The 16,539-nt window shown below is 40.8% G+C and overlaps 1 protein-coding gene across 2 annotated transcripts in view; it reads right to left on the bottom strand.

Moving 5' to 3' along the window:
- arid3a (AT-rich interactive domain 3A) overlaps positions 1-16,539 on the bottom strand; it is a 49,959-nt gene that overhangs the window by 11,565 nt on the left and 21,855 nt on the right. For both annotated transcript variants that reach the window (XM_030433096.1, XM_030433097.1), the window contains exon 4: positions 1,578-1,650. In XM_030433096.1, coding sequence (XP_030288956.1) covers positions 1,578-1,650 — 73 coding nt within the window. The remainder of the gene's footprint in view (positions 1-1,577; positions 1,651-16,539) is intronic.

Here is a 16,539-nt window from a genome sequence, read left to right as displayed (position 1 = left end):
GCTTGAGCTTCAAGGGAAGTCTGTCAAATGTATCAAAATAAGTAGTGTGACCTTTGAAGGGATTGTATAAGGAAGATGGAAACAAACTTTAGACAGCACCCTGGTGAGGACGAGGAGCCTGAAAACATTTTGGAAATAAACCCCTCTTCTAGCATGATGTAAAGTGGCACACTTGAAGTTAAGGACGCTTGCTTGTTAAAGGAGTAGTTCACCCAAAAAAAAAGAAAATTAAGTCATTATCTAGTCACAGTTATCCCCATGGACAGCGAGGCGAAGTAGTCCACAAAACATTTCTGGAGCTTCACAGCAAAACTGAAATTGATTTTAAAAATTGTTATTTACACTTTTGAAGTGAAGACTGCGGTCATGACAGTAAGTAGATAATAACTGAAATTTCAGAGTTGGTTTAACTCACTTTAACATATAGAGCATTTAGATGAGTGTCTCAAAATATACACCCAGTATTTGTGTGGTTAGCATTATTCAACCTGACCAGGTCATTCTTGTCATCAAACTAGAGAAGGACACAAGGGTGTGTTAATGACAAACCAAGTATGACTCAAAATGCCTTGGGACAAGACTTAATCAATACCTACAATCCTGTGTTAATCTGTGACAAATGTCCTTTTCCCATCAAGGAAAATCAAAGCCTTCATTAATCTTTTCATCAACCTGTTCTTCCCTAAACACAAAGTGATTCAAAAACGAAAAGGCCAATGTTTCATATAAAATATAATCAGTCCTCTGCTTCCACATAAAGGAGTATTGCCTCAGTTATCTGAATGAGCTCCAATGCTGTCACATTCCCAGAGCAGACTCTTCAGATCCGCCCACTGCCGGAGGCTCCGATACTGTAAACATGTAGTGCTGGTGGTTTTTCAGTTGTGAGCACATGTCTGTTGTCTCTCATGCCAAACGTCTGCACTTTGATATGATCAAGCCATGAGTCATGTTGTCAAATTAACAAAGTTTATGGTATTTATGAGGGTGGAAACATGAGAAGTAAGTCATGGCAGCCAATACATGCAAATAAATCATTGCACAGCTCATGATTCCCACGTGAGTGGTCCGGATTAGGATAAACTGGATTTATTTATTGTTTGTCTTAGTTTGCTGTTCTCATGTAGTGTGTGTCATCTGTGCGAAGACCCTGAACGATGGCTGAGTCAGTGTTTGTGAGAGAGTGTGTGTGTGTGTGTGTGTGTGTGTATGTGTGTGTGTGTGTGTGTAGCATTGTGAGGCAGTTGTGTGGACAAGCAGCAGGATAGGAAGGTAAACCAATCCACTCCCAGGCATTGATACGATGTGTGCCTTCTAGTTATAGCCTGGGAACGACGAGGGGCTGCGCAGCCATAAAGCAATCATCTCCGAATGAATAAAGACCCCACCCATGCAAGTGAAAGATGAGTAGCGGGTGCTGTGTCGTATATCAGTGAGAGACAAGGAGAGGGAGGGAGATCCGCTCTATGTATCTAATTATTCTGTGACACTGGCTCAGAGATATAACATGACAAGATAAGAAAGGATGTAGGTTTTACTTTAATGTGTGAGGGCAACACAAACACGAGGTTACATACCTCTTTTTTGCATGAAGCTGAAGAGGTCATCCAAAAACTCTTTTCTCTTGGGGTCTCGATCCAGTTCATACAGCTGTGGAGAAGAGAGAGAAGGATGAAGCATCAACTCATGATTTTATATCTGACAACGGCAAATAAATTCCATAGAAAAAATACAAAAATACTAGGGAGAACGACTGATGTAAAATCTTCTCCATGCTTCCACTGTTACCATGACGACACGTGCCATAATGTGTGGCAGGCAGATGTTTACTAAGCAAACATATTAAACAAAATCTGGACCTCTATCCCTAAAGAATCTGTCATGAGAAACCAATAAACGATCAGAGGACGAGACGACAGAGAGAGAAACTTAAAGAAGTGCCGTGGACCAGGTCTGACTTGATGAGAACCTGATGTGGGTCTGGCTGCTGGCGGGGCCCCGGGCTCTGGAAAGTTCGGTGAAAGTTAGCTGTAAAAATGGGGCGCCCGCTCAGGGGGAGTACAGTGAGGCCATTGAGCCTGCGGTTGTTTTTCCAGGCTAGTTTGCCAGAGTGATAGTGACATATCTTGTTGTTACGGGTCACGCACACCTGATGCCAACTTGGACTCTCTTGTAGGTGAGTGAGCATAGTGAGCAGTCCATCTAACCCATGGACACTTCAGCACTATTGTACAACCCTAGATTCTCGAAAAAGTCGAAGAAAACCAGATCCAATCATTTGAAAATGTACTGTGTTTACCAATAAGGGTTTTATAAAGTGTTCCTGAGTCGATGTAGTAATATCCCTTATATATTCATGGGTTTCACATACTGGTGAACCTCACCCTGTCCTTCATACTTGCCCTCCCGATTTACCTGGCGGACTCCTGTTTTACATCCCCGTCTCTCAGTTTTCTACCGGGGTCATATTTCTTCTGATTTATGACAGGATATCTCACCTATTTCCCATTATGCTACCTTTTAAGACCTTTTAATTCCTTATGAACCTGCGGACAGAGTTTTTTCTATCAGGGCCCTGAGCCACCTGAATGACCTGCTTAAAGTAAGACCTTGTTTTCTCTTAAGTCTCTTCTATAAACATAGTTAATCTTTTCATTTGTTATTTATTGCTTTTTGATTTTTAATTAAAACATTTTCTTTTGCATTTTGGTATATTTCATTCTATTTTAGTAAAGCACTTTGAACTCTGGTTTGAAAGTGCTCTGTATATATATTTTCTTATCCTTCTACTCTTTTAGCACCATACAGCGTGTAGTCTACTGCAATGTTGCACCTCATCCTCCTCAGTGAGCGAGAGATGGGCGGAGAAATATCTAAGCAAATCTAAGACGTCATGGAAAGAAGAATTCACATTTCTATATCACTATATGACAGAGAGGGGACATTTTTTTTCTGCATTGTTCTTGAGAATTAAAAGTAGAATCGAAACAACTTAACCAAAAAATGCCACTGAAGTAACCGTGAAGCAAGAAACAAAGTCTCTGAAAGAACACCTCACTGGAGGATGCCCAGAACTCTGCTTTAGTTTTAGAATCCTTCCTATTTTTGGAGGTCTCAAGGTTTGCAAGTACGCCTTCCTTGCTTGTGAGCGAACATTTCGAGGATGCTCTTTTCATACACAATCACGATCCTATCACTTGTTACCAATGAGCTCGTTCCAAGCAGGTGTTTTTGGAGCATTCGGCAAATTTCCCAGCACTTTGTTGCACCTGATCCAACTTGTTTGACATGTGCTGAAGGTATCGAATTCAAAGTAAGCAAATATTTACTGTTTTAGCTTGAGTATATGTCAAAAAGGATTCGCAATCACATTCGATTTTATTTTTGCTTCACACAATGTCCCAACTTTATTTAGAATCATGTCTGTATCTACCAGTCTAGACGGCGCACGAGAGTCTTGCCGGCTTCAAATCACACGGTGAGGTCACAGAGTTTCATAATGTGTTATTGAAAATGACAGGTTATGAAACACAGTTTACAATCAAACAAAGGCAGCGTATTGTTGCTACACAGACATGACAACCCACAGCTAGCGGGCCTAACCACAACTAAACCCCGAGGCAAAAACAGAAAACTTATCAGAAGCTGTTTTGATTAATGCAAAACAGTCTCTGGTCCTCGGCTCGCAACTAGGAGAATGCGCTGCTCCTTTTTGCCTTATGAAAGGAAATTTAACATCTTTAGGATCTGGACTGTTGGTTGGACAAAACAAGAAACTTACAGACCAATAGGGAGTCTTATTTACAAATGTTGAACACTGCAGAGCTGTTAATATGTGCAACTCATCATCCAAAAAACTAAATTTAACAAGTAGAGCTGCACCAAATTGATCGTTTTGTTTTCAACTATTCAATTAATCTATTAAATAAAACTATTTTGATAATGGAGCATTTAATTCAAGTGTATTTCAAAGAATTCCAGTTTCTGAAATGTGAATATATATGTATTTTTTTTACTATGTACTTTTTTTAACTCTGTGACAGAGAGTTGAATATCTTTGAATTGTGGACAAAACAAGTAATTCAAGGAAATCACGTTGTGCTTTGGGAAACAGTAATCAATATTGTTTTTTTTGTTGTTTTTTTAAAATAGTTTTCTGTCATTTTACAGACAAAACAACTAATTGTTTAATTCAGAGAATAATAGGGCTGCAAACAAAGATGATTTCATCGTTTGTGAATCTTTCTATTGACAATATTTCGTATTAGGTCCGCAACTGTTCAATATCTATGCTGACTACTTCCTTGATTAGTCTTTAAAAATAAATTAACTTTATCATTTCCCAGAGTGCAAGGTGATGTCTTCAAATATCTTGTTTTATCCGACCAACGGTCAAAAACCCCCAAAAATATTCAATCGTTTAAAAACAGAAAAACAGCAAATACTCACACTGGAGTATCTGGAACCAGAAAGTATTGGACATTTTTGCGTAAAAAGGACTGAAACCAATAATCAAATATCAAAAGAGCTGCCAATCAATTGTCTGTCAGTCACCTAATTGATTGACCGACTGCTTGTTTCAGCTATATTCTCTCACATGCAATGCATCACTGATAAAATCACAATTAAAGGAGTGTGTGTGTCTAATCGAAGACACTGCAAGCTTGTCAGACATTTCACCCAAATTTGCATACTGGATTTAATTCTGACTTCTAAGCCAACACGTCAATAAGTTCTTAGGATTGAAGTCTGCTGTCAGTTACTGAAAGATTTTGATGTCTGCTTTACACACTCGACTGGAGAAAATGAAAATGAAAGGCTCGTCCAGCTGAAATCTGGTATGATGGTGACAGCAGTGGCCTCTAACCACTACCAGACTGTCCTTCATTGTGGCATTCAGCCCTCATTAGAGACAGCGAACTACCATCAGATCTTGTTATGTAGTGGGTCGGGGGGAACACAGGGGTGAGGTCTGAGAGGTGGATGGGGCGGCAGGAGATGCCAGCTAATGTACAGGCCTGCTGGAGGCAAGGGGGGAGTTTTAATTACAGGATGCATGCATTTCGTGAAGTGCCGCACCATAAATCTTGGAAATTAACCCCCTATCTCCCATCCCCCATGTTGCTTTTCTTTGCTCTCTCTCTCTCTCTCTCTCTCTCTCTCTCTCTCTGTGCTGATCACACAAACAAATATTTCCCTAGTGGCGCGGTGGGAGCGCTGTCGCATGGAAACATTGGGGATCTGATGCGGGTCCCTCCGGTGCTCCAGATGTGGTCAGATCGCTGCTCATCGGAGCGCACAAATACATTTTGAAGGCAAGTATTACAGCGTTGAGAACAAGGAGAAGACATAAATCTTGATCAAACAAGTTTTTTTCTTGTATGACACCACCAACACTGAACAAGCTATTAAAACTGAAATGTTCACATCATTGTTCATTAACAGCTGCTCAAAGACGTGTTGATACAGTTCGCTGTTTCCCTGTCAACTGAAGGAGCCGAAAGTCTACAGTGAAGTGTGAACTGTGTTAACATGCTCACAGTATCCCTCTTGCTGGTGCATATCCAGTTTCAGGTCTCATTCAGTATTCGTTGTTAACACGGACATGGACACGGTATTCTGCTTGTATCCACGAATATGTGACTATAATCTAAATTCTTGCAGCTGTTACCTTCTCTTTCGGTCTCCCGCCTTGTTTCTAGCGTTAAACTGGGTTAAATCACAGTATATGGGATAGTGTTTGTATCTAGTTTTTCCAAAACCAGAATATCAGTTTGTCTGGGCTAATGTATTGCATAAAATATTAAAATATTGTTTAATTAATCCAACCAATGCTTACTTAAACATTGCTTATTAAAAATGATCTTCTAACTACTTTAACCTGAATAAGCGAACACTCAAGAGCAGCATCAGTGTATACAGATGGTCACAACTTAAGTCTGATTTGCAGACACATCCCTCCACACATCAGACGGCTACATGCCGCATGCTGCGCCATCGGAATCTGTTCACATGTATAACTGTAAAAAGGACATCTTAAAGGAAATCTGCTAAGAGGTAAACCATGTTAACACCTCGATAGAAGGGTGGGCGTCGAGTTCATTGCTGAAAATAAACTGATGCTGCTACATGCTTAGGAGGCTCTGCCCTGCAGCCAGTAATGAAAATGTAGACTGAACAGTTCTAGATGGAACTGACTTTCCCTATTGCAGCTAAAATATGTGAAAGCAATTTAGACGAGATATTGGCAGTAACAGAATCTTGGGTTTATGGTTTTAAGCACTTCCTCGTTTGGTGAGATGCCAATCACTTGATATCTTTACCAGCAAAAGAGCAGGGGGCTCCGGGTGCAGACAAAATGGAGAGAAGTTGATTGTTGTTCATTTGGATATTGTGATACAAAGTTGTTTGAAAACTGTCCAAAAAATAAATATTTCTGTGTAACTTAGAACATTGTTATGCTGCTGTCTTGGCCAGGACCCTCTTGTTAAATAAATTCTGAATCGCAATGGGAATACTCCTGGTAAAATAAAGGTAAAATAAAACATAAAGATAAAACAACATACATGTAGAGAAAGTCTTTAATAAATAATATGCACTGAAAGAAAGAAAATGTCAAACATCATCATCTGACGGCTGCAAATATTCACATCACTCTTCATAAAACACATGTCAACCTGTGGCTCCGACACTAGCTGCTTAATGGACCTGCTGCATTATAAAGGGCAACAGTTGTTGGAAGCTTCAGGCCTGACAAACTGCTGCCATCAGGATCCTGTCCAACCAGCAAGACCACTACCACTACCACTCCGCCCCCGCCCCCACCCCCCATTATATCCCTTATCTCTGTCTACCTCTATTTTTCTCATTATCTTTTTATATCTGTTGATCTCTCTCTTTTCTATATCCGTGTGTCTCTTGCTCTGTCACAGCTCCTTTCAGATTATATAACACTTATATATGTACAAACACACACACGCACATACACACGCACGCACATACACACGCGCGCACACACACACACACACGCACACATGCATGTATGTACAGACTTTATCAGGCACAGGTGGGTGTGGTTACTGTAGGCTTACATAGGTTGTCATGTCTATAGTATGTGCACTGGGTCAGGGGCCACTCCTGGATTAAAGGTTTGCTATTCAGATAATTGACAAGAAACTAGAAAAACGACTAGAAACTGGGCCAACTGGTAATGCTGGGAGCCAGTTTACGCCCTGCAACAAAAACGTCCATTGGACCGGCAGAGCTGACAAGTATGCAAATTTCTTGACATTTTAATAGGCTGCAGAGTTTATAAAACTTTACCAGACAAAACATTTTCCGCAATTTCAAACAAATAATGAAAAAAATACGCTGATCACTCGTAGAAGTGTACTGCGAACGAGCATTAAAGACAGATTGGTGGTGACAAATGGTGACAGTGGAAAGTCAACCAAATGCTGTCTGCCAAAGTGCCAAGACTTCAGACTTCACGGCCACATCTGAACAAGTATTTAGTGTTTGACTGTTGTCTGATAGTTTCCCACCCTGACTGTGTATGTAGGTCAGCGACAGCCTGTCTGCAGATAAATTATAAACAGACCTTAGACACAGAAAAGAAGTGGTTTTATACTGCAAATATAATCAGTAACCAAAGAGCAGCCTGTTGCTGCAACTTTGCAGCCATCAAAGTGGTGGTGGTGGTGGAGGTAGGTAATACTGTAAGGAGGGGGGTTGTATATGTGCATGTGATGGGGGAGGGGCTCACTTCACCGTTAATGCAAATGGAAGTTAGCAAGCCAACAGCACACAAGTGTCACATAGCACATAATGGAGGCTTTGCAACTGAAAACCAAAACTGAGAGGAGGCCGGGGTATCGTCTACATGCTCCCTTACACCTGCCAATCACCTCGATCACTTCGAGGTGAGGCTGACAAACACACCACCACGAACACACAAACACACAAGCTCAAATTTGAATTATGCAAGTTGCAGCAAGAATAAACATTTACATTTACATTTACATTAAGGGCATTTAGCTTTTGTCCAAAGGGACTTCCAGTAACTCACAAGAAAGAGGCCACAACATATCACCGTCGATAAATAAAAAATATAAAAAAAATAAACCAACTTATGATCGTATTAAGGCTATTTATTGTTCGTTTTTAATGCTGTATTTACCTCAGTTTATTTAAGGTGCATGAAATGGACAAAAGTTTATGGTTGTGAGTCCTTGGTTGTAATCTTAACACTTTTTAGACGTTAGAGAAACAAAGTGATTATATTGAGTAATTTCACCCCCGGTTTGCATAATATGTGTTTTATTTAACAAAAGTCTTTCTTGTGCCTCTTAAATAGTTAATCAAGGACTAACAAGCGGAAGAAAAAAGGTTTACACCGAGACTCAATCCTCTTTAACCTAATGTTGGAGGACAAGTTTCACAACTTCATATAAATCTAAGTCCTTGAGTTGTTTCTTCTCATGACAGAGATTAGTATGAACTTGTTTTTTTCCACATCGCCCTGTCTGACTTGAATGGAAAAATGGCCATCTCAGTAACGCAAGGTTGCTGTGTGTCAGACTTTTTAGCATGGCAAATTAACTACAGTGAAAAAGAGACAATGGTGAGTGGTGGACTCAGTCTCTCAAATGTACAGACACACACACACACACACACACACACACACATACACACATACACACACGTGTAAACATGACAATGGGGGAAGGGAATGGCGAGCGGGGTGAGGGGTCGAGGGGGTCTTGATACAGCTCACAAACACATGATCAGCCATATTCAAACACTGCATTGTTCCAGACCAAAGCTCTTTTATGACTGCCATTAATGTACCGAAGCAAAACACAACCACCAGCACAACATCACATCAGCCTTCTCACAAAGAAAATAGACTGTTTTGTCATGATATGAACAGTGTTTAATCCCACAATGCAATGCTTCACCTTTGTTTGTTGACTGATGTATAAGTTACAGCTATGTAACAAAATGTCTGCAGTGACGTAAAATGATTTCATGACTCAAACCCCAATTCACTGCTTGTTAGTCATGTGATTAGTTGGAACACATGATGTTGTTGTTTACTCTTCTCCTGTAATAACTGTGTACTTAAAGGAGAAGCCGGTGGTTAGTTTATGTTAGCGGACTCAATTTCTAAGCTAACGTTAGCTGCAGTTGCCTAGCGGAGCGGAGAGAGGCACTGAGACGAGGCACTTGACAAGCTGCGTAAAGCCACATCATTTCGACTTTCGCAGAAAATACGACCCGAGTCCATCCAAGAAATCCACAGTCCAGCAGCATCAAACAACATAAACAAATCGTCCACAGGCTTGTATAAGCGGCCCAGAGAGACAGGGAAGGTCTCACTCTTCACGTCATGTTACAATTCACACACATATAGCAAGAAAACAAAAACAAACAAAACAATAAACAATATATATTATATATATATATATATATATATATATATATATATATATATATATATATATATATAATATATATATATATATATATGTACACACACACACACACACACACACACACACACAGCTACAAATACGGACATAAAGCCCCCTTAAATGTGTGTTTTCACAAAAGTGCCAGTTCAGAGGGAGTTCAAGGTTAAAGTCTAAATGTGGTTTCTAAAAGTGGTTCATCAGCTTTAGCTTCATCAAAAACACAGTTTCTTCTGTGTAAGAGAAGGGATTTCTCTGAGTGGGTTCAGACCATAACTCAATTTTACTGCACTTCCATACTCTGACTGTTGAAGCTGTTATCTGATCACAGCAGGCTCATAAACAGAACTGGCACGGCTGTTAATGCAGCCAAGATTCTGTTGAGTCTCTTTACTATATTAGGCACATAACACTGAAGTCAAATGTCTTTTGTTTTCATCAAAAGCTGCAGGTCAAAGAAAGGGACACAGTAACACACAATGAGATGTACTGGGTCAAAGAAGACAAGCTCAAGATAACCAACTCACAATTGTTAAAGCCAACAGTGGCGGAGATCTGAAACGGCTTGTGACAAAACAAGAGGATTTGTACAGCCTGTAACATTAAAGAACAGATGTACAATATGTCTTCATATCCTTATCGCGAAAGACTGAGTCATCCTGTAACTTGATCCAGACTGTGTGAGTCACCAGATATCAAAATGACGCTCCGACTGATTTCTTAATCTGTCTGTTCTGCTTCACCACCAAATCAAAAAGAATCAGATTCTTGACGTAATGAGTCATGATCTTGTTTTTGTCTCTTCTATTGTTGCGCAGGTTTGTGTTCTGCTATCGTTTGCACGACACTTTTCACCTGTCACGTCTCTGTCCTTTGAAGACTTCTTATTTGTGCCTACTGTCTGTCTTTCCTGTCATGTCATCCAGCTCGTCACGAAATAAAAATCTGAGTTAACAATTTGAGCTACTTTAATATTAATGACGTTACAACATACTATTAAAAGTAGCTGGTGGCTTTTGTGCCCTATTTCATGATTCGACATCAGCACCTCGGGACAAAACAGTGCGTTTACATACACTTACTCAAAGAAACCAGGTTACAGAGGTAATCAAAGAGAAAGGTAAAGGCACTTAGCACTGACACTCCCTTCATCATTATATAGGGAGAAATCTGTTGTTGAACATACAGAAAGATAGACATCTAGACCCACCGTAAAAGAAAAAAGATAAGGATGTGATTCAACCACATACTGCAAACATTCTCTTCTCTGATCAAAAGGTACACATCACATCACTCTTTCTAGACGTTGTGAAGAGATCTAACCAGTGAAGGAAAAAACAATGTCTGAAACTGAAACAAAGGAGGACACATGGCTAAAACCGAAAAGGTAAACCAATAACCTTCGATCACAAAATATAACTCCTGGAACGTGTTAACCATGGCCGACCGCTCAGATCTAACAGTAGCTGTGTTTTTCAAGTAACTGTCGAGCAAATTTGAAGTGAACATCCCACAACAATTCAATTTATATGCGATACCATCAACTGGTGTGGAACGAATGAAAAGAAAGGAGGGGAGGGAGAAGAACAACAACCAGAAGTAAGAGAGGAAGAAGACAAATGAGAAGATGGAGATGAAGAAGACGGAGAGGGAGAAGAAGAGGACGGCGAGGGAGAAGAGGAAGGAGAGGGAGAGGGAGAGGAAGAAGAAGGAGAAGAAGAAGGAGAAAAAGATGGAGAAGTTTTTTTGCATATACAAGGCTGAAAAAATAAAACATTGCAAGTGCTAAATACGTTTTCCTCTATGTCTGCCTGAGATACAGCAGATTATTGGCTGTCACTCTTTACTTTGTCAGTACCAAATTAAATTGCTTTCTTGTGCTTCTTTCGTTTAATTGGAAAATAACTTTATCCAGTCAGTTGACAGAGCTGACAGCGGCTTGACAGAAACTGCACTGACATGTCTCTGTAAACTGACATCTATAATGAATCCATCTTTGTCTCCTCGGCTCCCTGCCCTGCCCCTCCCCATCCCCCACATGCACACAATTAACAGCAACAATAGAGCCGTCCGATTGCAGATGCATCGAACAGTGTTTTATTGACAGGCAGGATCAAGCACATCATAATCCTAACTGACCGGCTGACCTCGTAAAATTCAACTCAATCGACCGAGGATGAGGAGCCAGCAGCCGCAGTGGCTGACTGTATCTGATGTCATTTTATCTGCTTCAGCCACTTTTCCTTTAACACAGAAGAAGGCGATGAGAAGGTTAGGAAAAGGCTGAGAATAATACACAGGCAGCTGCAACATCTACCTGATTTTAGTTTTCAGAAGTGTTTTCATGGCTTAAACAGCAAACCAATGATCTACAGAATTAGCTCTATCCTGACGTTTCTCCCACTTAGACTGAAAACATTAAGCCCTATAAATAAATTCTGCTATACATGGCTAACATGCAAGACACTATGATTTTGCTCATGCTGCATTACACCTCTGGAAATTCAATGATGTGCAAGAGAGCCAATAATCTCTGAGGACAGGGTGTCTTTATGGTGTGAGAAGCTCTCAGTGAGGCCTCAGTCCGTGAGGCTTTGCCAAAGAATTTTTATGCTCAGCTTCTGACGGATATAATTGGATATACAATATCCCCTGCCGACATGAGAAAAAGGTGAAAACCAGTTGATGAAGACAGGACACAAAACCAGAATGAGCACTATCCCACGCTCCGCATGCACTCCATTCCTGCCTGCTGCCGTCAGCTGCCATGGCTTGTACATTTGGATAAGAATCAGAAATAGCAGCCAGGCCCTTGAGAGTCTGATGTATGTAGCTGTGAGCAATCTGCTCTAACCGCAATGCTAATGAGTAGTATCACGATGATGGATGCCCAAACTGCACAGGGTAAAGCAGCTCAAACTGAAGGAGGGGAAGTGGGTGTAACAGCAATTAAAGATCATAAACCAACATGTTGAAAGAGAGCAGCTAAATAACGGATACTGCACTCAGTATCAGTTATTCTGTATTTCTGGTATGGGGTCTTATAAGACGTACAACTGTAATCTCGACTTCGCCTCAGAATGTCAAAAAAAAGTCTGACCTAGATAATAATCTAATGAGTGTTTGTGTGAACACTGAAGGTATTTATGCAGCGCCAGTGCAGATGCCGTGATAATGTCCGCGTCTGAAGGCAGAAAGATGGAGCTCGAGATAGAAGGGTAGCTGAAGGTTCAGGGGAAGGTCTGTCACAGTGCTTGTATACAAACAAGACAAAGACATCTAGAGATATTTCATCTGGCCCGGGGAGGCCAACAAGGTACATTGTGATCTGTGCTGCATCTCAACATGGAGCACCTTCCTGTGCTGCAGGGAAGACACACGGTTGGATGATTGCACCGTCAATCAGAGTCATGGATTAGCAGGGCAATGAGAGCAATGGTTGAACAATGATGGCCTTAACAAAATATCTGGCACATGGCCCCATGCAGGGCAGATATATGTCCATGTGGCTCATCAGAGACTGAGATGCTGTTGTCCCGTGGCTTGATCAATATGTTGATGGGTTGCAGTTTGACCTCGAGCGACCCCTGGGTTCATCCTCTGCATGGAGCAACAGTCAGTATTTCTCAGCTAAATGGATTGTTGGTATTCATCTGGCCTAACAAATAAATTGAATGCACTGAATCTGCTGTGCATTTCCACTGTGACCAGTACTTACTGGCTGGCTTCAGGGAAAAGCTCTTTTACATTCTGGTGTTGGAAAACAACAACAGTCTGGACGGCAAGGAGTGGTTCTTTCTGTTCTATCCACATCTTTTGACAATGAAAATACAAAACTAAAGTGTAACAAACTGAACTGGACCAAACCGGACTGCTGGATTGAAATGAGACCATACAGTATCAAAAACTACTGGTTAAAAGCACCAGTTACCTTTAAATCAGAAAGCTGAAATATATCAGCTTTAAAATCACAATCAGCAAATGGCCAAATTCAGTCAAAACTTAAAAGGTAACAAAAAATAATGAACAAAACTGTCTGGACACATTTTGGCATAATATTTACACCATCTACTTGTTACTCTGTCTATTGTAGATAACATAGACATTTTGTTACAGAAGGCAAAGAACGTAATAACAAGACGGCTTCATTCCATTCAAACACATCAGTACGTATGCACATGAGGAGGAATAAGGAATTGGTATAGCTCTAAATGGCATGCAGCCATTATAACTTCTATTAGTTACACCTCAGTCAAAATATCTTCAGTGGAAAGACTGGTGTGACATTTGAGTTAAAAACCCTGTTTGAATCTTCCATCTGAACAGAGCTCGACAACTCAGACCTCCTGCCGTGCCCACACAACTAAAAGAGGTTCGCTATTATTGTACTGACAAGACAAAGCAGCCAGAGTGTTGTCACAAGGGTCAAATGTGCCTCGGTGATTATGGATCATAGCACTCATGGGGGGCTTTCATGACACAATGTCAGCAAAGTGTGCCCTTCTCTGCATATTGTTTGAGCTGCTGACTGACAGGATCCAGACCTTGAAAATGTGCATCTAAGTGTCTCTAGTTGTGTTTGACCTATTTCTTAATCGATTCTTTCAAGAATTAATGCTTTCAACGAGGCCACCTTTTCAAAAGCATATGGAGGTGACAGCACACACTGCTTTTGTTCGAATGAATGCCTTCTACTGGGTTGTTGAATGAAAAGATGTCACTCAGTGCTTGATGTTTTGACAGCTCCAACCTTTCAGTGCACATCTATTTTCTTGCGGATTGGCGGGACAAAAAGGGGAAAGCGCACACATATTTCCTTTAGAGAGGAAGAACAAAAAAACATAAAAATAAGACTCACACACAACAGTGGAAAAGACAATGAGGGATATTGTGCAACTCTCCCTGGGTCAAAATAATCATTTCCTCATTCCATATGAAGGCCTCCACACACTGAAGTCAGGAGGAAGCTTGAGGGAGTAACCGCACTTGTAATCAAGACACGTGCCAAAATTCAATCAATACTGTACAACATAACACAACAGCCAAAGAAAAAGAACAGGACGAAAGAGCTAGCCTCAGCCTTTATGCAATCTTTGTTTACATTCCTGCTGCAACCCCCCTCTCCTCCTCTGCACTGAACCCCTGCCAATTTCCAGAATCCACATGGCTGTACAGTTTCTGACATCAGCTCCACACTGCAGGCTAGGCGTTGGACATGATTCTAATGCTCTGCAGCGCTTCACAGTTAAAATGAGAGTGTACTACACACACTACTTGGCAGTGGTTCAAGACTCGGCACTGACTGAATGACTTTTCTCTGTTCCCTTAGTCACACCGACCCTTTCCCCTCCCTCTTTTCCTCCTCCACTCTACAGGAAAACTTTCAGAGGTCTTCCCATGCTGCATCTGTCTTTTGTTTTCATGACACGAACGAAGCCCATTAACCTCTCGTTTGCTATTTTGTCACACACAGATCGCTGCACACATTGAAGAACATTGTTAATTAAATAAAAAACTCCCCCTCTGCTCGTTAATTCCAACCCCCTGCAGACTCAAGTTGAGGAAACTGGCTCCAGCTGATGTGCTTAACATTAGTTCAAATGGTTTGTTGCACTGGCGTTGATGTACTCTTAAATGAGTTTAAATCCAAGCAAATAGTTCGGAAAAAAACAAGGAGGAGGTCCAACATGTGCAAAGGCATAGTTTAGTCAATCTTAAACATACGTTGACATTAGTTATTCATTAATAGCTTTAGATATAGACGTAAGAAGGACAACAAGCTATTGCATGATTTCTGCCAACCTCTGAACACTTTCGATTCTAAACTTCAAGGCAGCTCTTGGCAGATGTTCGCCCTGCTTTTTAACTAAACAGATCTACAGCTGTGAAAATGCACAACTTCATATGAAATACAAAAACAACACAGTCTGATCTATTCTCACAACCCTGAAGCAGATCAAAAGGCCTGGACGAAGCTACAGAGGAATATAAACCCAGCGAGCACTTATCAGACAGCTGTATCAGCAGAAACCTGACGGGCAATCCCAATAAGTGTCGCTCCCAATTGGCTCTTATTCGAGCTACACTTCCTGTAGTCACTAACATCCCCCTCCCCCCGCTCCCAATGAATGTATGTGTGTGCGTTAGCAATTTAATGTTTAATGCCAACTCCCCTCCATTCGCCCTGATCATGGTGAGTGCCATGAATTTTTAAAGACGTCCCTACTTTACTGTCCATCTGGGCTCCATCTGCCCAGCTGCTGGTGTTTAAAGCAGACAGAGACACAGGAGAGGAGACTTCAAAGGCTCCACGTGGCCTCTGGACGCTTTCTGGCCTGAGGAGGATATTGTTTGAAAAGGGGGCAGCGGTGTGAGGCAGTTATATTAATGTATACCATAGCATTGAAGGGACAACATTAATAATGAAACCAGATTTTAAACTTACATTTTTCATTCACAAATACATTTGTTGATGAAAGAGCTGCTCTGAAGCCAAAGACCTATGGTGTTTCTTGAGAACAGATCGCATAAGATTACTTTAGCTTTTCTTTCATAATGTTTGGAGTCAAACAGCTAGCCAACAAGTTAATCCATATAGCTATTAGCCAAATAATAGCAGAAAAACTTAAAAATGTAAGGGTAGGCTAACTAGTAAACATAGTTGAACATTGAAGGTGCCAATGCTGTATCCCAAATTAGATCCATGGTACATAGCATATGTAGCTAACGTAGCTGAAGCAAAATAGTGAAGACAATACTCATGTAACTAACGTAGCTAAGTAAAGTAAATTAGTGTGATTTTGAGTTCTTATCAAGATGATGACAATACTAATGTAGCTAACATAGCAAAGGTAGCTAACGTAGCTAAAGCAAAATAGTGAGAGTTTTAGGTCATACGAAGATGAAGACAATACTTATGTAGTTAACATATGTAGCTGACAGAGCTATAGTTAAATGGTGTGACTTCTAGTTCTTAACAAGATTAAGGCAACACCAATGTAGCTAATGTAGCATATGTAGCTAACACAGCATATGTTGCTAATGTAGCATACGTAGCTGACGGAGC

This window comes from Sparus aurata, chromosome 11 (genome assembly GCF_900880675.1).
Source record: "Sparus aurata chromosome 11, fSpaAur1.1, whole genome shotgun sequence".
Taxonomy (NCBI): domain Eukaryota; kingdom Metazoa; phylum Chordata; class Actinopteri; order Spariformes; family Sparidae; genus Sparus; species Sparus aurata.
The sequence above is the reverse complement of the archived record's forward strand: the minus strand, read 5'-3'. Positions and strand labels throughout refer to the sequence as shown.